Source organism: Scyliorhinus canicula, chromosome 4 (genome assembly GCF_902713615.1).
Source record: "Scyliorhinus canicula chromosome 4, sScyCan1.1, whole genome shotgun sequence".
In the NCBI taxonomy this organism is placed as follows: Eukaryota; Metazoa; Chordata; class Chondrichthyes; order Carcharhiniformes; family Scyliorhinidae; genus Scyliorhinus; species Scyliorhinus canicula.
Window position 1 is genome coordinate 52,896,887 of NC_052149.1, and position 24,416 is coordinate 52,921,302.

At 44.8% G+C, this 24,416-nt stretch overlaps 1 protein-coding gene across 6 annotated transcripts in view; it reads right to left on the reverse strand.

The window, feature by feature from the left end:
- Positions 1-552: 552 nt before the first annotated feature.
- Positions 553-24,416, reverse strand: part of osbpl9 (oxysterol binding protein-like 9) — a 291,865-nt gene continuing 268,001 nt past the window's right edge. For all 6 annotated transcript variants that reach the window (XM_038794259.1, XM_038794260.1, XM_038794261.1 and 3 more), the window contains 10 exons: positions 18,520-18,605; positions 17,486-17,660; positions 14,572-14,656; positions 11,522-11,632; positions 8,106-8,169; positions 4,741-4,881; positions 4,573-4,651; positions 3,373-3,464; positions 2,890-3,025; positions 553-1,497 (listed from right to left, as the gene is read on the reverse strand). In XM_038794259.1, the coding sequence (XP_038650187.1) occupies positions 1,423-1,497; positions 2,890-3,025; positions 3,373-3,464; positions 4,573-4,651; positions 4,741-4,881; positions 8,106-8,169; positions 11,522-11,632; positions 14,572-14,656; positions 17,486-17,660; positions 18,520-18,605 (1,044 nt within the window). In that variant the 3' untranslated portion in view covers positions 553-1,422. The remainder of the gene's footprint in view (positions 1,498-2,889; positions 3,026-3,372; positions 3,465-4,572; positions 4,652-4,740; positions 4,882-8,105; positions 8,170-11,521; positions 11,633-14,571; positions 14,657-17,485; positions 17,661-18,519; positions 18,606-24,416) is intronic.

Consider the following 24,416-nt stretch of genomic DNA (forward strand, 5'->3'; position numbering starts at 1 on the left):
GGAGGAGTGTTTGCAATATAATCCAGTTACGTTGCCTAACAGCACTAAGGTTGAAGTCTGATGTTCATTGAAGGGTAAATAAAAACAACCATTTGGGCAGCATGGTAGGACAGTGATTATTAGCACTGCTGCCACAGTGCCAAGGACCCCATGTTCAATTCTGACCAGTGTGGAGTTTTCACATTCTGCACGAGTTTCCTCTGGGGTGCTCTGATTTCCTCCCACAGTCCAAAGGGGCAAGTTAGTGTGGCCAATCTAGGTTTTATCCTGGGACAGCAGTCAGGACTGCTGTCCAAAGATGTGTAGGTTAGGTTAAAGGATTGCAGAGCGGGGGGAGCGACAGGAGTGGAGAGAGACAGAGAGAAGTTATAGGTAGGGTGCTCTTTTTTTTGGTACATAATATAGTTTCGATTAATCCACAAAATTGTCTGACTGCAGAACTCAACTATCCTTTTGAATGTATTTAAGATCAAGATTATGCCCTTTCATATGATTAATGCATGTCCACAAGCATTTCATAACAGCAAATTCATTGTGACAACTAACAGCAAATTCATTGTGACAACTGAAAAATATACTTCTGAGGGTTTATTTTGTTGCTACGATAAACAGAAGAATGAAAACTAGCTGCAATCACATGTTACATATTCCAGTTAGGTATCATTCTTGGGACTAAAGTTCTATACAGACTTCAATCAAATGTAACACTCTGAAATTAATAAGGCCTCAAAGTGTTAAATTATAAAGCAACATCATTGGCTTCATTTACATTATATATAAACATTTATGCATCAGTACACTAATAAACACTCCATATTAATGAAATTCTCTCTCTATATTATATATATATATATATGTACATGTATCTACGAAAAGATATTCAAGCAGTAATGAAACATTTTAGTAAAGCCCAACATTTGTGCATGGAGGACTTAACACAATGTATGAAAGTGTTACCATTTTTGTTTTTTTACATCTAAAATGGCAATACAGAGAGTGCACTTAGTTGTACAGATATCCAAGATTTTTTTCCTTGGGTTGATTTCTTGAGATTGTAAATGTATATACAAATTTTGGCAGATGGAACTTGTATATCTAACTTGGAGATCTGCAACTAAAAATTACAATTTCTGATGTGGAGCAGGAGCAAAACATTCCCAACAACCATTCTACAGCACTAAAGAAGGAATCTTTTCACAACTCTTGCAAAATGTTAATCATTCCACCACACCGTTTTAAAGTCCAATTTCCCTGAGAAAGGAACCACTTATTACCAGATGAAACCTGGACAATGCATTTATGTAACCACAAAGCTACTGGTCTAGTTTTATTAAATCTTGATACAAAATTTTCTGTCCGGTGAAGGAGTCATTTTCAGTTGAAGGCTTTAAATGGTGTTCTGTTCAGCCATTTTTACGTATCTTAGTACCTATTGCCACCTAACCTCTTCAGCAGTGGATCATCGTATACCCAGCATTCTCCATCTTCATGAAACACCTAGAGAGATCAAATGCAGTTTCCAATTTCATTTAAGTTCCTTAAAACTCAAATTAAATTTCTACATTGAATGAAAGTTGTCATAGTCTCAGAGTACCACATTGTCTCTCTCTTCAAGGGGAGATCAGATGAGGGCAAGGTTGAGCAGGTGGGGCCTTAATAAATTCAGCCAATATAGGAATTGAACCCATGCTGTTGGTGTCAGTCTGCAGCACAAACCAGCCGTCCAGCCAATGGAGCTAATCAAAGGGGCCAGTTTAGAATTATCTCCAATTCTGGGAACCACATTTTAGAAAGGATACCAAGGCAGATGAACTAAGATCTAATCAGATTACAAAGTACATCATATCAAAAGCAAGACCTATTCTTGCTTTGTATACTCAATGCCTTGATCTGAAAGCCCAATCATCCCATATGCTTCTTTATAAAACAACTTTATTAGCAGGTCTTGCCACCTTTAATTCATGAATGTGAACTTTCAGGTCTCTGTTCTTATATCATTTTTTAAAATGTTACTATTTATTTTAGAGTGCCTCTAATTTTTCATTCAAAAATGCATCACAATCTAAAATGCATTAGATTTCATCTGCCATGCATTTACCCATTTTTAGCAGACTGTCCATGCCCACTTGAAGTCTGCTACTATCCTCACAGTTTCATACAATTTCAAGCTTTGCAATCGGCAAACACTGCACCCAGATCCAGGTTATTAATATGTCACACTGTATAATCCCCACCAGTCTGTAAAATAACTTCATCACTACAATTTATTTTCTGTCTCTTGGCCAATTTTGTATAATTCCCACCACTGTTCCTTTAATTTCCTGTTTTGCTAACATGTCAATTGAATGGTACTTTATCAAAGACCCTCTGGAAGTCCACATACACAACATCAGCTGTACCACTCTCAACAATGCGGCCATTAATTTATCAAAGGCTCAGGTATTTTTTGTCTTCAATAATATTGGCAGTTATTTTCTTCCATATGCTAATTTTGCCTGGAGTTATTGTCTGTAAAGGTTTTTCCACCATTGAGGTGAGGTTGACTTAGGTTTCCCAGTTTTTCTTTTTTGAACAGAGGTGAAACATTTGTAACTCTCTGGTTCTCTAGCACTATCCCATATCCAAAAAGGTTTGGAAGATTATGGTCAGCAGATTTGTTTTCCACCTGTACCTCCTCCAGCAACATAGGGTGCAATCCATCTGGACTGCCTCCTCCCACTTACTGTTCCCTTTTCTTTATTAAAGTCAAATGTTGCAGTTCACCTGCATGCTTCTTTTGTTCTTACCAACTTAATCCATATAAAAAAGTAATCAATAAATCACTACTAAATAATACTTAAATAATTGAATCGAAGAAAAGCAGTTGCATTGAAGCATATGCTCTCATACCCGTGTCTCCCATTGAACTTCATTCTCTTTTCTCTCCCTTGCTTCAGCCCTTTGTCTTTCCTCAAGTCTATGCTTTGCATCTGTGGCAGCATCAATATCCTTTATTTTCAAGTTATGCGTTACATCCTTCCAAAGTCTGAATAAAAGAACAAATGGAAGCTTGGAAATTGACAAATAGTGAATATTGCATTCCTTTAGCATTAAAAATAATCCAAGATGTCTTATTTTGCTTCAAAGCTGAAGGAGGAAAACAAAACAAAATGCAGATAGAGTATGGTATCTTAAGGACATTCATTATGTGTACAACTTTTAAAAAATCATAAAGACAGGATTCTACTTGATTAAAACAATTGAAAAGGAAGGAAACTCTTGGTAGAATGTTTTATTTTTGAATCGAGGACCCTTCTACAGCCAGGGGCACTTGCCTTCCTTGATAGAAAACTAAATTTCTCTTCGTGACTGCAAGGAATGGTGAAACATTACCTTCTTGATTCAAACTCCTCCTGATCTTCCAATTTTCTTACTTTTTTCTTGATAATAGGCAATTGTTTTGTATCTATAAATAGGCTGTTCTCCTGCATTACAAACATACCATAAAGCAATCAGTTTTGTCAGTAAGACATTTTACATCTTTCACAACTATATATTCAAGAAGATACTTGTGCTAATTTATTTTTATTACAATACAGAAGGTAAACATCGACTATCTTGGAATGAATAATTTATTTTAAATTTCAGGCAGAACAGATTAATTTTTTTAAATTTAAATTCTATATCCTTCCCTCTTCTTCAGTGCTGATACTAGGTAGGATTTTCAGCCCGAGTTACAATTATTGCCCCACTCATTTAAGGGCCCCCACACATCATCAAACAACACTTCCACCTGACACCATGAGTGCTTGGCCAAATACTGACAGGGGCATTCAGAAAAGGTGATAATAATGGGGTGACATCAAATCGCATATCTAATCATTAGCAGCATTGAATGCCTGTCACAAATTAGTATCTTACTGCCATTTAGGGTTACTAGAGGTGACATTTTTAAAATTGGTCTATCTATCCATTGACTGAAATTGATCACAGGATAATTGATATAATGTCCCACATTATCAGATTTTGGCAGGGGACAAAGGCTTCCACTTCTACAGCTGTGGTGGGGTGGACTCCCTGGCACAGGAATGATCACCAACAAAAACCTTGAAACTAATTTGCTTGACTGAACCCAATTCACGACAACCAATGGTGGCAAGCCCCACCCTGACACACCTCACAGTGGTAGAATTTCATGGATGTCCGTTGCCCTTTGTCTTGCTCCATGCTATTATTCATCTCTGAACCTTGCCACTGAACCCATAAGGGCCATACTTACAGCAGATGACACCTCAAATAAACTGGGTTCACATTTGCACATGTGGGATGGGTCACTGGATGGCAATCAGTTGTGGAAAACCCAGATGATTTTCACTTCCCTAACCCAGAGGTTCCCAGGTGAACTTAAAAGGGTAAAACAAGAAATAAATGTTTTTTGTTTCAGCTATATTAAAAATAATCAGTCATTTTGGTAATCCAGTTACACCTCACAACTATATGAACATTAATCATTTTGTTTGTTCAGCTTGATTTACTAAAAAAAAGCAGCAAATGAAAAGTGACTGCCAACTTTGACTTTGAAACACATCTTACCCCTGTACTCCATTTAACATACATAACTCCATTCCACTCTCCTTCAATTGAGCCAAAGCTCTTCTTGTCATTTGGAGAACTAAAATAACAAATAAATATATTTATTTCTTTGAAAGTTATTATTGATCAAGAAAAGTCAACATATTCAAATACTTGATTTAAACCTACAAGATTTCAGCAGTTATTCGGTGTTTCTTGCCTCCGTAGAAAGGCTTGGTGTGAAATGTAATGATGGCATTGTATCCTGTTTTTGCACAAGTTATGTTGCACTCGCCTCCTAATTCCACCCAAGGAACTGTTAGAATAGACCTGTTAGATAAATCAAAAGTCTAAATATATCATGACACTTAGCATTGTTTTCAAATAGAACTACAACACCAAATTGTATTTATAACACCTTCACTGTAATAAAATGTCTTAAGGTGCTTCCCACCAGCGTTACAAAGCAAAATTAGACTGAGTCACATAAGGAGATATTAAAGCTTGGTTTAAGGAGGAAAGTGAGATCAGAGTCAGAGAGATGGAAGGATGGTGGGTGAGATTCTCCCTTTTGGGGACTAAGTCCCCATGCCCACCGGAAAACGGGCGAGAATCACTCCGGACTTTTCCCCTCGAACGTCCGGGGTGATTCTCCGTTTTCCGGGGGGCGAGCAGGGCCCTGGCGTGCGTCCCACGGCTCTGGCTGCCGGCGGGGTCCTGCTGCACAGGCCGCGCATGCGCACTGCGGCCCACCTCGGGGTGGGCCCCACTGACATCGGAGCCATATAGCTGGCCCGTGCGGAGTAAGGAAGGTCCCTCCCAGATCACGATGGCCCGCCGATCGGTGGCCTCCGATCGCGGGCCTGACCACCACTGAGGCCCCCACCAGATCAGATTCCCCCTGCCCACCATCAGGAGCCCACCACAGCCGTAGGTCCCAGCTCCCACTGGGTGGTACCAGATGTAAACCACACTGGCGGGAGTTCGGCCGATCGCCCGCAAAGAATCGCCGTGGGGGCCTGTTCCAACGGCCCCCGACCACCGCCATATTGACCGCGCGCGCGCAGGACTGGCGGGTCCGCGGAAGCGCCGGATTTCCGGCGTGACCGGCTATTCTCTGTCCCCGCACTGGGCGCGATTCTGGTGCGGAGGGTCGGAGAATCTTCCCCGGTATTCCAGAGTGTAGGGTCCAGGCAGCTGAAGGCACAGCCACCAATGATGGAGCAATTGGAGTCAGGGATGCACAAGAGACCAGAATGACAGAGCGCTGTGGGAGTGTACAAAGATAGGAAGGGGCAAGGCCAAGGATGACAATTTTTAAATCAAGCACAGGAGTCAGGTGATGTTATTCGTTGGAATAGACGATTTATAATAATCTTTTATTGTCACAAGTCGGACACTACAATGAAGTTACTGTGAAAAGCCCCTAGTCACCACACTCCAGCGCCTGTTTGGGTACACAGGGAGAATTCAGAATGTCCAATTCACCTAACATCTTTCGGGACTTGTGGAAGGAAACCAGAGCACCCGGAGGAAATCCACGCAGACAGAGGGAGAACATGCAGACTCCACACAGACAGTGACCCAAGCTGGGAATCAAACCTGGAACCCTGGCGCTGTGAAGCAACAGTGCTAACCACTGTGCGGGGTCCTGCTGCACAGGCCGCACATGCGCACTGAGGCCCACCTCGGGGTGGGCCCCGCCGACATCGGAGCCATACAGCTGGCCCGTACGGAGTAAGGCAGATCACTCCCAGATCGCAATGGCCCACCGATCGGTGGCCCCCACCGGTGATGGTGTGAATATATGGTCAAATGCTCATCTCTGGATCAAATATAACACGAAGTGTGCAAGCAGCCTGGTTCATCCTTAGACAGTTACCGAGGAGAGGGATGGAAGTGGAGTTTGTGGTGGGCACTGAAGACAATAGCTTTAGTTGTCCTTATATTTAATTAGAGGAAATGGATGTTTACCCAGTACTGGATGTCTGCCAAGTAGTCTAATCATTTAGAGACAATTGAAGGGGTGAGAGATGGTGAGGAGTAGGAGTTGGATGTTGTCAAGAATACATTTGAAATTTGATGCTATGTTTTCAGATGATGTCATCAAGGGGTACATGAAAATAAGAAATAGAAGAAATGGGATCCGTGGGAGACACCAGGGGCTGGATTCTCTATTTGGGAGACTAAAATGTTCCTGCCGAGACTGAATAGTGCACAATTCATGTTTCCGTTGGGGGTGCTATATCTGTTCCGCAATTCAGGACATGCAAATGGCAAATGAAAGCAATTCCAGCCCAGCAGGCGGTGTAACTACCGGGGCCAGAGTTAGATCCTGAAAGCTGGAGCTGTCAGGCTCCACTTACCACACACTCACTGCAGCTGCGAAGATGTCTCGGAGAAGACCTGCCTCCCAAGTTCGGGAATCCAAGGTGGACCTACTGCTCGATGCCAGTGAGGAGAGGAGGGGCACCATCTTCCCCAGAGTGGGTTGCCGACTCAAGCCCACCCTCCTGAACAGCACCTGGGAGGCAGTGGCAGAGGCTGACAACCTCACCATGAAACAGTTGATGATCCTGAGCGGTGGGGGTCACTGGCGATGCCTCTGCCCCGAGAGGGGCAGGGATCCAGGGAAGGTTCCAAAGGCCACAATGCAGGTGCCCTCTGGTTGGGGTGAGCTCTGCTAATCCTATGCTTCTTCTGCAGGGGGGCAGCGCTTCTGAGGGGTGCCAAAACCTGGTGGGCCACATTGAGCTTGCCTATGCGCATCCCTTGATGATACAGCTGGGGTATGAGGGCTTCCAGATGGGCGGCCTAGTTGGGATCCCAGATGACCAGAGGCTCTCTGAGCATTCACAGGACACAGTGAGCAGTCAGCAGTATGAGCAGCCAGGGGCCTGTAAGTAATACCAAAGGGGTGCATTTAAATCACATATTGCAGCAATGGCGGTCTCAGCCAGGCCACCCCAATCCCAAGGGGGACACCCCGGGTCTAATGACTTGGCGCCAGGCTGTTTCCACTACTGCTCCCAGCCCAGGCAGCTACCCCTTAGCAAGCCTGACATTTTTGAGATTTCTGTAGCCTCCTGCTCTCCCTCAGCAGCCATGGCACCCAGTCACTGCTTATAAATACTTACACCGATTTGCACCCGCGGGACTTCCGCATACGTGGGGCGAGCATTGACGGGGTGGGGGGGACGTAGCATGAAGTGTATGAGCTGCTCACAATATTTAAATACATGCAAATGCCGGTTTTGCACGGATCGACCAGCGCGGGGCGCAAACTTCAATGTCGCCGCCAGCGAGCGTCCGGAAATGGCAATGGAATCGGCGCCGGCCGCAGAACGTGCTTTTTCCATTGTCTGCAATTCTCCGCCTGATAATAATTCTCACTGCCGGCATCATGAAGTGAATAATTCAGCCCCAGAATTAACCATACCAGATAGGAGAGAAGATATCACAAATGAATAATAAACACAAACTAATTTCTCTAATATTATTGATGGGCAAAGGATAAGAATATTTAAAGTAGTAACACATAGGATAATACTTGCCTTCCATAACCATTTGGAAAAGTGAGAATATAATGTTCATCATAATCTAGCAGAGACACACATCCTGTCAAATGATAGAAATAAGACTATAATTGCAATTGAGCAGAAATTGGAGAGTGGTCAAAGTGAAGAAAAAACAAAGATTAAATAAAATAAAGACTCTAAACTACACATTGTTGTCATTCTTTAATCTACATAAAGTGATGGGCAAGCAGGAAATTCATTGGGGATGGGATTGTTCCATTTTTGCTGACAGCTGAACAGATCAATCCATGAGATGCAGGTTCTGCCACGCCTAAACTGGTTATCTGGCATTGCTGTGGGTTCTTATTTTTGGATAACCACTTCAAATGAGGCACTTGTTAGCTCCTGCCATCAAACATTACCACAGTAGCACCAGCCTGAAGGTGATGTTGCCATTTCCCTCTGTTGTTGACTAGTGTCTCCCAGTGTGAAAAATTGCTGTTTAGGGCCTTCACGTCACACTTGCAAACATCCTTGAAGCGGAGCTTTGGGAATCACTCTGCTCTTTTGGCGTCGGTTATTTCACCATAAGCAAGTTCTTGGGAATGTGACTGCCATTCATCCTGTGACCATACCAAACCAAAGAAGTTGCCTCTTCTGGGTAACTGCTCACATATTTCAGAGCTTCTAGAGGAGTGTCACATTCATGATTTTGTCTTTCCAGGAGAGTACACCAAAACAGATGAAAATCTTTCAGCTTCCTTTCTTTGTAACTCTAAGTTAACTTCATAGACCTCATAAACCAGCTTCTTAGTCCTGACAACATCTTATTTTTCCATGCTTGCTTCATGAGTTCTCCAAAGGGGGTAACTACTTTCCTCAAGCATAGATCAAGCTGCATAAAGAGGTAGATTGCCTGTCACCATGGGCCAAGGGTAGCAGAATGCACTAACCATTTCCAGCAGGGTGGCATTTAGTGTGATCAAGGGTGGAGATGTGACCGCAATTTTCTTGATATTTATGGTGAGGGACAAGTTACAGGCATGGGAGAGAGAATCCATGAATCTTTGAAGCTATGTTTCCTTGCGAGTGGCTTGTAGAGCATCAGTGCAGAGGAATTCTCTGGTCAGGACTATATTTCTAGTCTTCACTTTACTCTGGACCAGGTGTGGAGCTTCTCGTCTGACCTAGTGTGTGGGTAAACTCTTCCATATCTGCAGGGGAGGCAAAGGTCCGAAGCAACATAGTTACCTTTCACCTGAAATGTTACTCACAATAAAAGGTTGGATTTTAGATGTGTGTGTGCGCAATATAAGGAAATTACACCACCACAGGGATTGAAAAACATGGCTCAGATCAGCAGTTCTGATAAAAACTGTATGCAAGAGTTTAGGTTTCTCAGGACAGAAATGAGAACAGACAAGAACAAAAAATGTATTGAAGGATAACTTAAGTGATAAGAATGTTAAAACAGGGAGGCAACCATGAGAGTCTGTCTTAAATTCACAGGAAAGCAAAGGACCGATTTCCAGAAAAAGTGAAGAAAGGTTTTTCAGAAGGAGGTGAGGCACACAGAAAATAGGAGTAGGCCTTTCAGCCCGTCGAGCCTGCTCTGCTATTCAAACATAACATCTACCTCTTATGCCATTTATCCCACCATTGTCATATCCCTTGATGTCCTGAGTATCCAGAAATCTATTGATTTCTCCTATGAACATTTTCAATGTTTGAGCTTCTGGGGTAGGGAATTCCAAGAATTTACCACCCGCCAATTGAAGAAATTCCTCCTCATCTCAGTGTTATTCTCAGACTATGTCCCCTAGTTCTAGCCTCACCAGCCAGGGAAACATCCTGATGGAACGATCAATTCAGCGAACATGTGTAGTTGGATCTGAACAGAGGCTAATACACTTACAACAGAGCCAGCCTATTCGTCGTTGAACTTCAGATGAACTGCAGGCTGACTCTAAGGCACTGATCTTTATACATCGGTCCCAGGGGGAGGAGTCCTGGGCAGAGCCGGGGGAGGAGTCCTGGGCGGAGCCAAGGGAGGAGCCCAGTACAAACTCTCGTGTACTCCCAGAGCGACTCCCCCTGGTGGTCGGATAGTGCAACTGCACTTACAATGGTGGATAGTGATCCTCTGATCATTTTGTATGCCTCTATTAAGTCACCTCTTAACCTTCTTCTCTCTAACGAAAACAACCTCAAGTCCATCAGCCTTTCCTCATAAGATTTTCCCTCCATACCAGGCAACATCCTGGTAAATCTCCTCTGCACCCGTTCCAAAGCTTCCATGTCCTTCCTATAATGAGGCGACCAGAACTGTACGCAATACTCCAAATGCGGCCGTACTAGAGTTTTGTACAACTGCAACATGACCTCATGGCTCCGGAACTCAATCCCTCTACCAATAAAGGCCAACACACCATAGGCCTTCTTCACAACCCTATCAACCTGGGTGGCAACTTTCAGGGATCTATGTACATGGACACCGAGATCCCTCTGCTCATCCACACTACCAAGAATTTTACCATTAGCCAAATATTCCGCATTCCTGTTATTCGTTCCAAAGTGAATCACCTCACACTTCTCCACATTAAACTCCATTTGCCACCTCTCAGCCCAGCTCTGCAGTTTATCTATGTCCCTCTGTAACCTGCAACATCCTTCCGCACTGTCTACAACTCCACCGACTTTAGTGTCGTCTGCAAATTTACTCACCCATCCTTCTGCGCCCTCCTCTAGGTCATTTATAAAAATGACAAACAGCAACGGCCCCAGAACAGATCCTTGTGGTACGCCACTCGTAACTGAACTCCATTCTGAACATTTCCCATCAACTACCACTCTCTGTCTTCTTTCAACTAGCCAATTTCTGATCCACATCTCTAAATCACCCTCAATCCCCAGCCTCCGTATTTTCTGCAATAGCCGACCGTGGGGAACCTTATCAAACGCTTTACTGAAATCCATATACACCACATCAACTGCTCTACCCTCGTCTACCTGTTCAGTCACCTTCTCAAAGAACTCGATAAGGTTTGTGAGGCATGACCTACCCTTCACAAAACCATGCTGACTATCCCGAATCATATTATTCCTATCTAGATGATTATAAATCGTATCTTTTATAATCCTCTCCAAGACTTTACCCACCACAGACGTTAGGCTCACCGGCCTATAGTTACCAGGGTTATCTCTACTCCCCTTCTTGAACAAAGGGACCACATTTGCTATCCTCCAGTCCTCTGGCACTATTCCTGTAGCCAATGATGATCTAAAAATCAAAGCCAAAGGCTCAGCAATCTCTTCCCTGGCTTCCCAGAGAATCCTATTGCATTCCCCGAGAATCTATTGCAAAATATTGCAATAAAATGTCAGCAGTTTACAGTGGAGTGAAAATTCAGTATATACAGTGTGCAGGAATTTTGTGGGGAAAAAACACTTACCTTGTCCTATGTTATGTACCCCTATAGACATTCCAAGAAACTTAGATTTAGTCCAAATATGAGCGTTGAATTGGATTCTTTTTGAGAAACATTCAGCATAAAATGCAGAAACTGCAAAGAAAGAAAACTGTTGGAAAGCGTGACAAATATATGTTTCCTTTACTGGAATATTAACTAAAACACACTGCATAATGGGCTGGCAGAATAAAGGCCCTGAACTTCCTTGGAGTGGCAATCTGCATTGGGACTGTCACCCGATCTCAGTGTCTTACCCAAACTCATGTCTCGCCCGACTTTCCGACTCAGGCCAGGTGAGATCGGAGTGGTGCAGCACACTCCTGAAAAGGGCAGCTCTGTCAAATGGAAGGATGCCTCAACATTTTCTACAGTATTAGCTGTCACAAAGCAGGTTAAGTTTAAAGGCCCAGTGAAGCTTAAAACCCCTTCCTTGACAGGCCAGGCTGCAAGCAAGTCAAAACCATCTGAAGTTTGCGATCTAAATCACATTTTTTGGATGCTTCCCAGTGCATGGGGAAATTTGCACCTCAGGGCAATTGCCATGCAAACCTTGCCTGGGGATTCCCCTTTGGCATTCCCACAATTCCACCCCCCCTCCCCCCCAACACCATCTCTGAGATCAGGCCCACCCAGCCCCCTCACCCCCACTGAGACCCAGCCCACCTAACCCAAAACCATGCTAGGGAGCTTGGAAGTTATGGCCCATTGAAATGTTATGGTATGGAAACAAGCTATTCTGCCATTACAGCTCAGGTGGTGTTTTCTCCCCATATGCACAAATAATTCCACCTACATTTACCCATATCCTTTCAAACCCTTTTTTCCTTCATCCAACAGCTGCAGGGAGCACAATATTGTCCATATCAAATTCCCTGTAACACTGAAACATGGGAGGGTTTTGCCGAGTATATCTTGTGAAAAAAGTAGGGAAGGTAAACTGCTCCCACACACCTGACAACCAATTTCACCTCTTGTCGGCTGCACAGCCACAGAGCAACCTGACAGTTCCTGTGCAGGCCGAGCACAAGTTGGCTTCTTAATTACCGTGCAAAGGAAAAGGCACCTGCATTTGAACAAATTGTCTGCGCACTACAAAAAAAGATTTGAATGACTGTTGCTCACGACAAGTAACCACAGATACGGACAGATTGCCTGAAGAAGGATGTCTGTTGAAACCCATCTTTAATATAATCTGATCTCAAAATCAGTCTATTTTATTGTACAGTAAAGTACACTCCTAAGCAAAGATACAAACCACATCAAAAGCCAGACATAAAGTCAAACAAATAAGTGAACAAAAATCAACACTAGCTGCATTCTAGATAGTGGAGGATAAAGGAAGTATCTAGATTAAGAGATTATAACTAATAGAAAGAAAACATATTTTGTGCTTTTATTAAAGCTTTGAACACAAAAGTAGCAATTTCTACTCCAATATAAAACATAGGATAGAATTTTCCAGGTTCTTCAGAGAATGCTGTAACATTCTGAAGTCTTGTGTGCTTACGTGGGTTTCAGTGGCAACTACTAAACAAAGTACAAAATTCTTCAGATGCTATTGAATACAAACTGAAAATACCTTATAGTTACAAACATCACTTCTAAGGATAAATATTTAGTAGGTGATGAATACTGCTAAATCTTTGCTTCCATTTCTGCTGAACTGTGAAAAGTGGCACATGCCCCTGAAGCTTTTAATCTTGCACTCACCAGGGCAGATGCCAGCTGCAACAAACAAACTCCTTCTCAAATTTTGTATTCTTGCACTGTCCTGATGAGCGCAAGACAAAAAGTTTTGACAGCGTGTCTCTTTTATTCAGTAACATTCCTCCTAACAAGCAACTAAATGCCCTTTTCTTCATGCACTGTAAACAAGAAAATTGTCAGCTGCAAACTAGTATGAAAACATGAGCTCTGTAAATGGATGGGGTAGGTGGGAGAAAAAAATCTGATGGGTCACTCAATTCCCTGGATTCCTGTCCATTTATGCCACTGACTTAGCTTCTGTTGGAAATGACTTCCAGAGGCATTTTTCCAAATATGGGTGGGTATATTCAAATGAAGCACTAATAACAGAATTGTGTCGTGTGTCACATTATCACCTCAACAAGGCTGGATGTCAACTTAGATTCGCAGTCAATAGGGATTAGTGTCATTAGAAAAGGTGCAGTAGCAACAATAATTCAAATGTTCAAAGTAGGATCAGTGATTAAATGAATTTCAATGAAGCAGAACAGGTCTGTTCAGGGTTGGCTCAGTTTGCAAAGCGTTGGGAAATTTGAGGTGAATACAGTACAGTCCAGAGATCATAGAATTGTACACCTCAAAGGAGACCATGGGGTCCACTGTGGCTGTGCCAGCTCTTTGAAAGAGCTAACCAATTAGATATTTACTTTTTCCACATAGCCCTGCCTTCAAGTATTTATCTAATTTAGTTTTGGAAGTTATTACTGAATTGGTTTCCACAACTCACTCATATAATGCATTCCAGAACATAACTCACTGTTCAAAATAATTCTAATCTCTTCAACAGTCCTTCTGCAAATTACCTCAACTCTAGGTTCTGATTACTAACCTTCCTGCTAATGGAAACAATTTCAACTTATTTAATCTTGTCAAAATCTCTCATAACTTTGAACACCTCTTTTAATTCCCACAATCTTCTCTGCTCTAAGAACATCCCACTTTTTCCTGTCTATCCACATTAGTGAAGTCCCTCATCCCTGGTACAGAAAATCTCTTCTGTTGACTTGCTGAGGCCTGGACATCCTTATTCCACTTCTAAATGGCAGAATGCACTAGGAGCCATAAAAAGAGTGTGAAATCGGTGAAAGGCGGAAAAAAGCCTCCAGTCAGATGATGTACTCCCATATTGCTTTAATGGCTGGTTCACAGCAGTATTTAGAGAATATGGAAGCAAGTCACCTACCCAGGAAATGATATGTAACAAAGGTAAAGAGTTGGCCACATAATAAAAGGAACACTATTTTGCAGTTGGATATCCTTTAGCAAGATAATTGAAATAAACTTGCTTGGTGGGTGATGAGACACCTGCTCTGCTACAAATGTGATGCTGTTCTGGCTAGCCTCGGGAACGGGACCTTCAGCAACAGATTCCTGGAACAAACAGAGGGAACATGCAACAAATAAAAATTAATTTAAATATGCTGTAAACTCTGTGAAATTACTGATACCTGTACAATACAATAACATCTATCTGAACATTTTAATGCTGGCATTATTTGTACATTATCTGGATAGTGAATCTTAGTGAACCAGGCATTTACTTTCAACGCAAGATTGGTAGCCTAATTATAATGAAAACACGGCCACTTGTAATCACAAACACTGACACTATTTTGCCATTTTCATGGATTGGTTTCAATATGGACAGATTTGCCAATAAACATTATTCAGGATTAGCTGCATAGATCAAACCAGTAGATTATGGCAGCACGGGTAGCCTTGTTGATAGCACAATTGCTTCACATCCTCCCCGTGTGTTCGTGGGTTTCCTCCGGGTGCTCCGGTTTCCCCCCACAGTCCAAAGATGTGCAGGTTAGATGGATTGGCCATGATAAATTGCCCCTAGTGTCCAAAATTGCCCTTAGTGTTGGGTGGGGTTACTGGGTTATGGGGATAAGGTGGCGGTGTTGACCTTGGGTAGGGTGCTCTTTCCAAGAGCCGGTGCAGACTCGATGGGCCGAATGGCTTCCTTCTGCACTGCAAATTCTATGATACTGCTGAAATCAACTACATTTAGACGGATGAGTAATAATCAATAATCTTTTATTATTGTCACAAGTAGGCTTACATTAACACTGCAATTAAGTTACTGTAAAAATCCTCTAGTCGCCACATTCCAATGCCTGTTCGGGTACACTAAGGGAGAATTCAGAATGTCCAATTCACCTAACAACCACATCTTTCAGGACATGTGGGAGGAAACCGGAGCACCCAGAGGAAACCCACGCAGACACAGGGAGAATATCCAGACTCCGCACAGACAGTGACCCAAGTGAGAATCGAACCCGGGGCCCTGGTGCTGTGAAGCAACAGTGGTAACGACTGTGCTATCGTGCCGCCCACTACTGAAATGTATTAACCTTCTAAGAAAGGGCAATTCCTTGCATGCTTTAGAATTACCCTTTCCCTTTTAACTTTTCTGTTCCACTACTGATAGCTTTGTCAAGCCTAGTTGGAGATATTTTTGGAGGTTTGATTATGTGATGGCTGATTATATTATATCTCCAAACCTTATTCCATTTACCTTATGAAAGTAGGGCCCTTTGCAGTGAAGCACCTTTGCTCTTGATCAACACCAAGAATTTTTGTGTGAGATGCTCGAGAACCAAGAGTGTGTTTTTCTACATTAAAAAAGGTACTACATATTCGCAAGGGGCTGGTTAGCTCAGCTGGCTCAACAACTAGCATGTGGTTCAGAATGAAACCAGCAGCGCGCGGTCAATTCCCGTTGCAGCGGAGGTACACTTGGGACCTGTCGTCTTACCCTGTTCCAGACAGTGGAAGGAGTTGGCAAACCACCAAAGCTAGAAATTGCCAAGAAAACAGTTCAGGGTGAAGCATCAGCAGACAATGAGTCAAGGACCTGCCTTTGGGTTGAGCACACATGCCACCTACCATATATATGCAAGCTGAATTGTTGAAATGCTCCAAAATGTTTGAAAATTGAATGTTTGAAAACTGAAAATTCATTCTTCATATTTTGATAATAGTTGATAAAACAGCACTTTTTAAAAATCTCTCATCGAGCATCATTCTTTGGCGAAATTTAAAGCATTCTTGCATCTATGCACACAAAATCATTGTTTACAGTGGAAATGTGTGCTGACAGATCATGGTTTGATATTTTAATCAATGTTTTGAGCATAAAACAATTTATATTTTCATGTATAGTTGAATTATTTCTCATGCACCTATTTTTAGCCTGACTTGAGCCACTGTAACCAGTTTTGAAGTGATGGGGATAGTGGAAGTGTGCCACATTAAAATGAACTCCAAGTCTGTGTTGGGCTCCCAACAATTTTTCGATTTGATTCAAACAGGTATCGTCATTGCAACTACCAACAGAAGCATAAAATCCAACGGTTTGATTTCTACAGCAAAACAGAAGCCAACTATGTCTCCTAACATGAAAGAGCTAGTGGCATAAAGAACGACTGCTGAGAAATATGTGGCATAGGGGTAGTGAGAAAGTTACGGACGATCTATAAAAAAAATGAGAGAAAACAAATTAGGAAAAGGAAAAGTGGTAACAAACAAAGAAAAAAAAAGGGCAGGAAATGAGATGGGGAGAAAGAACGAGAGACGGCGAGTGAAAAGGATGAAATGAAAAAAGATTAGTTTCCAGAGAGGCAAACAGAAGGGACCTTGGTGGTATATTTTTGTCAAACAATTTTCATGTTCATAAGAGTGGTCGTTCCTCTCAGTGGCAAGACGGGGTGGGTATCCTTTTCTATATTAGTGCAGCTTCTAAGTCACTCATGGAACAGCGCTGAACGTGGATGCAAGCGGTCAACAGGCAGTCCGAAACACCACCTTACGGCAGCACGGTAGCATGTTGTTTAGCATAAATGCTTCACAGCTCCAGGGTCCTAGGTTCGGTTCCCGGCTGGGTCACTGTCTGTGCGGAGTCTGCACGTCCTCCCCGTGTGTGCGTGGGTTTTCTCCGGGTGCTCCGGTTTCCTCCCACAGTCCAAAGATGTGCGGGTTAGGCGGATTGGCCATGCTAAATTGCCCGTAGTGTCCTTAAAAGTAAGGTTAAGAGGGGGTGGGGGTTGTTGAGTTACGGGTATAGGGTGGATACGTGGGTTTGAGTAGGGTGATCATTGCTCGGCACAACATCGAGGGCCGAAGGGCCTGTTCTGTGCTGTTCTATCTAAACTAAAATCAATTTTGCAGCAATGATAAGAAAAAATAACTTACTGTATTTTCTTCCGTTTCATTCTCAAGGAAATTCCAATGACATTTGAAGATCTCTCCTAAAATTGGATTGTATGGTTTCTTGGCCACAGATCCCTTGCGACCAGCATGAAAGGCTGATAGGTACCATTTGACAACCTGTGCCATTCGGTCTCTTGGGTCACTTTGGTCTACAATACTTTACAACAACAAAAAAATCATTTTGTAGTACAGAACTTGAGCATTGCTGAGAAAAGATGTTTTGTTGAAGCTTTTTGTCTTGCACTCATCCGGGCAATGACAAGAATACCAATATCAGGGATTTTAATTTTGAAATCACCATTGTTTCCACTGACATTTGAACTTTTGCAATTGACCTGATGAGTGCAAAATGAAAAGCTTTGACAAAATGTCTTTTTTCAGCAATACAAAAAAAAAATCTTACTTTGTTTCATGGGGTAGCAAAACAATCATATTCAACAATTCAACAGCTGTGGAGACAAATGTTTTGGAAAGGTTCCGTCTTTAGACAATTGATGCAATGTATTACTCTCAAGAGTGAGTAAATGGACAAAAGACCTCTCCTTGGCCTTCTGCTAATTTTTCTTTGTTACGAGATGCACAAACAATGACTTGGACTGTGAATTATTTTCCTCTCCGAGAGTAAGCATTTGATCCCCAGTCAACCAATGGGGGTCTGTACCGCCACTTTGGATGAAGAACTGAAATATTTAAACTTTCAGATTTGCATTATTCCCAAGGCAGAGATAGGGTACTGGGAGTCATATATCAAAATTTATCACCAAGTCAATGGTAATGTATGAAGTTTTCTATAACTCTGATTTTTACTTAATCACTACAAAATTTCACAAGGAGGAAAATATCTTCATAACAAGATATGTTGATTAAATTGTTGTGACCAATTATAATGGAAACCATGTTCAAGAGACTTTATTAAAATAAAATCTGTACACATCAGTCCCAATGAATTAGTTTCAAAATAACTACAGACTTTCCACATCATCGCAGAAACCAGTTTAACCTAAGAGAATACTTACCTCACAAACAAATCTGGATGTGCAAAAAAATCTGCATACATTTCCAACAAAGACCGTCTTTCCAAGATAAATGTGGGAAGAACCACCTGCAAGAGGATCAGCATTATATGTATATATTATATGTATATATTTTAAGTAATACGAAAATATCTCAATCACGTCTACAAAATTAAAACAAAAAAATGGTTCTGCACAAGAGATCTAAACTGTAAACGAATGACAGAAAAAAAACTAGATATATACGTTTTTTTTAAAAAGTAACTTGACAAATCTCACATTGTGCGCATAAAAGACAGTAGATACATTTATATCATTAGGATACTCAGATCATTTATTCCAGTTAGTAAAAAAAAAGCCCAGACATGGAGCAGCTTTGCAGAAATTAACTTCTTAAAAAACTGAAAGAGTGGGATTCCCCAGTCCCCCAGCTGAGTATTTCTCAGCAATGGCGGAGTTCACTGGCGGCTGGATTCTCTCTTCTTGCTGCTTGTCAATGGGCTTCCCCATTGAAGCCACCTCATGCCACCAGGAAATCCACAGGAGAGGGTGCACTGTCACTAGGGAATGAGAATCCCAACGGCCGGAGAATTCCAGACAATGTAAAAATTTGTCCATTAATTTGATATTTGCTAATCAATGAACTACGGTTGCACTTGGATGAAATATTACAAAATTGGTTATTTTCTCCCAATAGGTCTACAACGAATGGCAGAAGAATCATGAGTGTACTAGAATTTCTATTCCCAATCAGGGTGGTAATTCTGCAATTTTCACTCAAAAACAAATGGTACGACTGTCATGTGAATGTCCCTTTAAGAAAAATGTGCTTTATCAAACGGCTGCAGTGATGTCATTGTGTGGGTGGAGCTGGAAGCTCTTTTTGGCTTTCAGTTGGAGAGCTGTATTCAAACCATGCAGATGTGTATTGATCTCTCTCTCTGCAATCTAAAGAATGCCTCCAGATCGCTTGATGATTTAAAAGTAATACCTGTTTCTGTAAAGAATGCAAACCTACTGTCTTTGTTAAAAAGGTTTTTTTTTTGTCTTATGGATGTTGTTTGGAAAGTTATTAAGCGTTATCTATAGAGTATTGTATCTGTGGGGATTACTTGTGTTGGTAGTTGATAAACTTTACTGTGTGGTTATAAAAATGTTAACTGACTTCTGGTTGCGGCTATGCAGAGCTAAGCCGCACGTTTGAGGGCCCCAAACGGCACTGTTTCTATGCATCCCGGTGGGGGAATGTGCCTGGAAGAACTTGCCCCACACTGTATGGTGCTCACCCGGAGTGGGAAGAAGAAAAAGGCTGCAGTAACTCCCCCAAAAAACGGGGGGGAAAAAACAAAATGGCGGCAGGCGCTCCCGCTATTTAGGGACTTTTGGGCCGTTTTGAGGGCCCCAAACGGCACTGTTTCTATGCATCCCGGTGGGGGAAGGTGCCTGGAAGAATATGCCCCACACTATATGGTGAAAAAGGCTGCAGTAACTCCCCCAAAAAAACGGGAGAAGAAAAACAAAATGGCGGCCGGTGCTCCCGCTATTTAGGGACTTTTGGGCCGTTTCGAGGGCCCCAAACGGCGCTGTTTCTACGCATCCCGGTGGGGGAAGGTGCCTGGAAGAATTTGCCCCACACTATATGGTGAAAAAGGCTGCAGTAACTCCCCCAAACAAACGGGGGAAGAAAAACAAAATGGTGGCCAGCGCAACACCCGAGGACTGGTGGAAGTGGGCGCAGGAGCAACAGGCCTCGCTCCTACGTTGTTTTGCTGAGCTGAAGGCTGAGCTGCTGGACTCCATGAATGCAACTACGACCAAGCTGCTTGGGACCCAGGCGGCCCAGGAGGAGTCTATTCGGGAGTTGCAGCGGCAGGCCGTTGAAAGAGAGGAGGAGGCCGTGATCCTCGTGGGGATAGTGGAGTTGCACGAGGCACTTCATAAAAAGTGGCAGGGCCGCTTGGAGGAGCTGGACGTTCGCACGAGGCGAAAGAATCTGAGGATCCTGGGCCTGGCGGAGGGGCTGGAAGGGTCGGATCTCCCGGCATATGTGACCACGATGTTGAGCTCGTTGATGGGAGCGGGGTCCTTCCATTTGCCCCTGGAGCTCGAGGGAGCGCACAGAGTGATGGCCAGGAGGCCCAAGGCAGGTGAGCCCCCGAGGGCGGTGCTGGTGCGGTTCCACCAATTCAGTGACCGGGAGTGTGTGCTGCGCTGGGCCAAGAAAGAGAGGAGCAGTAAATGGGAGAATTCGGTAGTGAGAATCTACCAGGATTGGAGTGCGGAGGTGGCTAAGTGGCGGGCCGGGTTCAACCGGACGAAGGCGGTGCTTCATGCTAAGCAGGTCAGGTTTGGAATGCTGCAGCCTGCGCGCCTGTGGGCGACATACAAGGACCGGCACCATTACTTCGAGTGCCTTTGTACAGGCGGAGAAGCTGGACTCGAACTAGGGCCTAGGGACATACTTTGGCCGGCGTTGTTTCCGCTGTGGCTGTTTTGTTCCAACTGTTTCAACTTTTTTAACTTCGACATGTGTGATATTGTAGCCATGCTGGCCACGCAAAATGGACACTGAGCCAAACTAAAATGGAAGACAGCAGGGAAAGCCTGTTTAGTGAGAACAGACAGCCTGCTCTCAACTAATTAGCATTTTGCAAGCAGCAAACCAGTTTTCTGGCCAGGTGCAGATCTCCAAGCCAAAGGTGTTAATGGCAAAGCGCTTAACATTCTGATGAGGCAGCCCAGATCCAGGCACACACAATGGCAACATTTCCATCTCAATGTAGCACTTAATTGGTGGAGCAGACAGGATGGCACCAGAGTAACGAATATCGAAACCACCCCCCAACATCGAGGGAAGCCCCCGCATTGGAGGATTTCGAAGGTAGCCGTTTGGAAACGTTCCAATCGGTACCGAAAGGTAGAGCCCGCCTAGAAGGGGGCAAGGACATTAGAGAGGGGTATAAAAGCAAATTCCCCACAGAGCCCGGTCTGTTAAACTCGTGCTCCGGCTCTGACTGACATCTTGCATCCTGACTCCAGCCGTTGAGCACCAGCCGCCGAAACCGTAAGTTCAACGCTCGCTACGCGATCCAAGCCCACTAGACTCCCAAGTACCAGAACGCTTGCTGAAGGCTGCAGTACAAGACCAGGACGAAGGCCTCGTTCTCTGACCTTGCCTGTTCCTGTTAGATAAGTATTCTGTTCACTTAAGTTTAGTTATAGCTTAGTCTCTTAGTGTGTGCATGAGTATTTATTATAACTGTATAATAAATATTGATCGTTTGAACTTTACTAATCGGTGTATCGTCTTTATTACTTTGAACTTGACCTTGGAATACTTGTGACGTTGCCTATACGGCAACTGGCGACTCCAGAGCTAAATAATTACATAGAACAGAGCCTAGTAGTGTTAAGCACAAGTCGAACTCGGAGGCGTGTTAATACACTCCAATAAACGCGTTTTACGCCCATAGTAAAACGTGCAACAATATGTATGCTGGTTTTCTGTTTGCTCTGTTTACGGGTGGGTTTGTTTGTTGGGCATGGTTGTGGGTTAGGTGGGGAGTGTTGGGGGTTTGTGTTCTATATGTTCTCTTCTGTACGGGGCTGGGGATTGAGGGGAAACTGGATTTTGGGGAACTGCGTCAGAAGGGTGGGGTGTGGCAGTGTGAAAGCGCGGGCTTTCCTCTGGTTTCCCGTACTGCGGGGCGGGGGGGGTGGAGCTTGCGGTGGCGGCGGGGACTCTACAGGTCTTCTTTCACGCGCTGCAGCAATGCCAAGGAGGTGTGGCAAGAGGGGAATGACCCCATGCCGGGAGGGGCTAGGTTTTGGCGGGATCTGCCGGGGTCAGCAGAAGTCTGCTGACTCACGGAAGTACCATGGAGGGTGCGTCGCGGCTAGGAGGGGTCCTAGCCTGGGGGGGGGGGGGATACCGGGTTGCTGCTGGAACGACTAGGAAGGAGCCGATGGGGGCCAGGGGGGAAGAGGAGAGGCGCTATCGCCATGGGGAACGGGTCGAGCGGGGTGTGCTGGCCTGGGGCGAACATCTGCCAAGCTATGGCTAGTCGGCAGGGGAGGGGGGCGGGTTGCCCTCTGATCCGGCTGATTACCTGGAACGTGAGGGGGCTGAACGGGCCGGTTAAGAGAACCAGGGTGTTCTCCCATCTAAAGGGGTTGAAGGCGGACGTGGCTATGCTCCAGGAGACCCACCTGAAGCTGGTGGACCAGGTCCGTCTGAGGAAGGGGTGGGTGGGGCAGGTTTATCATTCAGGATTGGACGCGAAGAACCGGGGGGTGGCAATTCTAGTGGGGAAGAGGGTGGCGTTTGAGGCGGCTGAGGTGGTGTCGGACAAGGAGGGTAGATATATCATGGTGAGGGGTAGGCTGCAGGGAGAGAAGGTGGTGCTGGTGAACGTATATGCCCCGAATTGGGATGATGCTGGCTTCATGAGGCGATTGTTGGGCCGCATCCCGGACCTGGAGGCAGGGGGCCTGATCATGGGGGTAGATTTTAACACAGTGCTGGATCCCACACTGGACCGGTCCAGTTCAAGGACGGGTAGGAGACCGGCGGCGGCCAAAGTGCTGAGGGGATACATGGACCAGATGGGAGGGGTGGATCCCTGGAGGTTTGGGAGACCGAGAGCGCGGGAGTATTCCTTTTTCTCTCACGTCCATAGGGTTTTTTTCCCGGATAGACTTTTTTGTCCTGAGCAGGGGATTGATTCTGAGGGTGCAGGATGCCGAGTACTCGGCCATAGCGATTTCGGACCATGCCCCACACTGGGTTGATCTGGAGATGGGAGAGGCGCGGGACCAGCGCCCGCTTTGGCGCCTGGATGTGGGGATGCTGGCGGAGGAGGTGTGTAAGAGGGTTCGGAGAAGCATTGAGGGGTATCTGGATACCAATGATACGGGGGAGGTCCAGGTGGGGATGGTCTGGGAGGCTCTGAAAGCAGTGATCCGGGGGGAGCTGATCTCGATCCGGGCCCACAGGGAAAGGAGGGAGAGGAAGGAGAGGGAGAGACTGGTGGGAGAGCTTCTGGAGGTGGACAGGAGATATGCGGAGGCACCGGAGGAAGGGTTGCTGGGAGAACGGCGCAGGTTGCAGGCCAATTTTGACTTGTTGACCACCAGAAAGGCGGAGACACAGTGGAGGAGGGCGCAGTATATGAGTATGGAGAGAAGGCGAGCAGGATGTTGGCGCATCAGCTCCGTAGGCGAGATGCGGCTAGGGAAATTGGGGGAGTGAAGGATGGGGGTGGAAATGTAGTGCAGAAGGGGACAGAAGTAAATGGGGTCTTTAGGGACTTTTACAAGGGATTGTACCGGTCGGAACCTCCGAGGGGGAAGAGAGCGGATGGAGAGCTTCATGAACAGGCTATGATTCCCAAGGGTTCAAGAGAGGCTGGTAGAGGGGCTGGGGGCGCCGATAGAGCTGGAGGAGCTAGTCAGGGGGATCGGGCAAATGCAGTCAGGTAAGGCCCCGGGGCCGGACGAGTTCCCGGCAGAATTTTACAAAAAATATGCGGACCTGGTGGGTCCCCTGCTGGTGCGAACTTTCAATGAGGCGTGGGAGGAGGGGGGGGGGGGGGGGGGGGGGGGGGGGGGGGGGGCTTTGCCCCTGACAATGTCGCGGGCACTGTTCTCTTTGATCCTAAAACGGGATAAGGACCCCTTGCAGTGCGGATCATATAGGCCTATCTCGCTCCTTAACGTAGATGCTAAGTTGCTGGCGAAGATCCTGGCTACCAGGATATAGGATTGTGTGCCAGAGGTAATTCATGAAGATCAGACAGGATTTGTCAAGGGGCGGCAGCTCAACACGAATGTGCGGAGACACTCTCAATGTTATCATGATGCCGGCAGTGGAGGGGGAGGCGGAGATAGTGGTGGCGCTG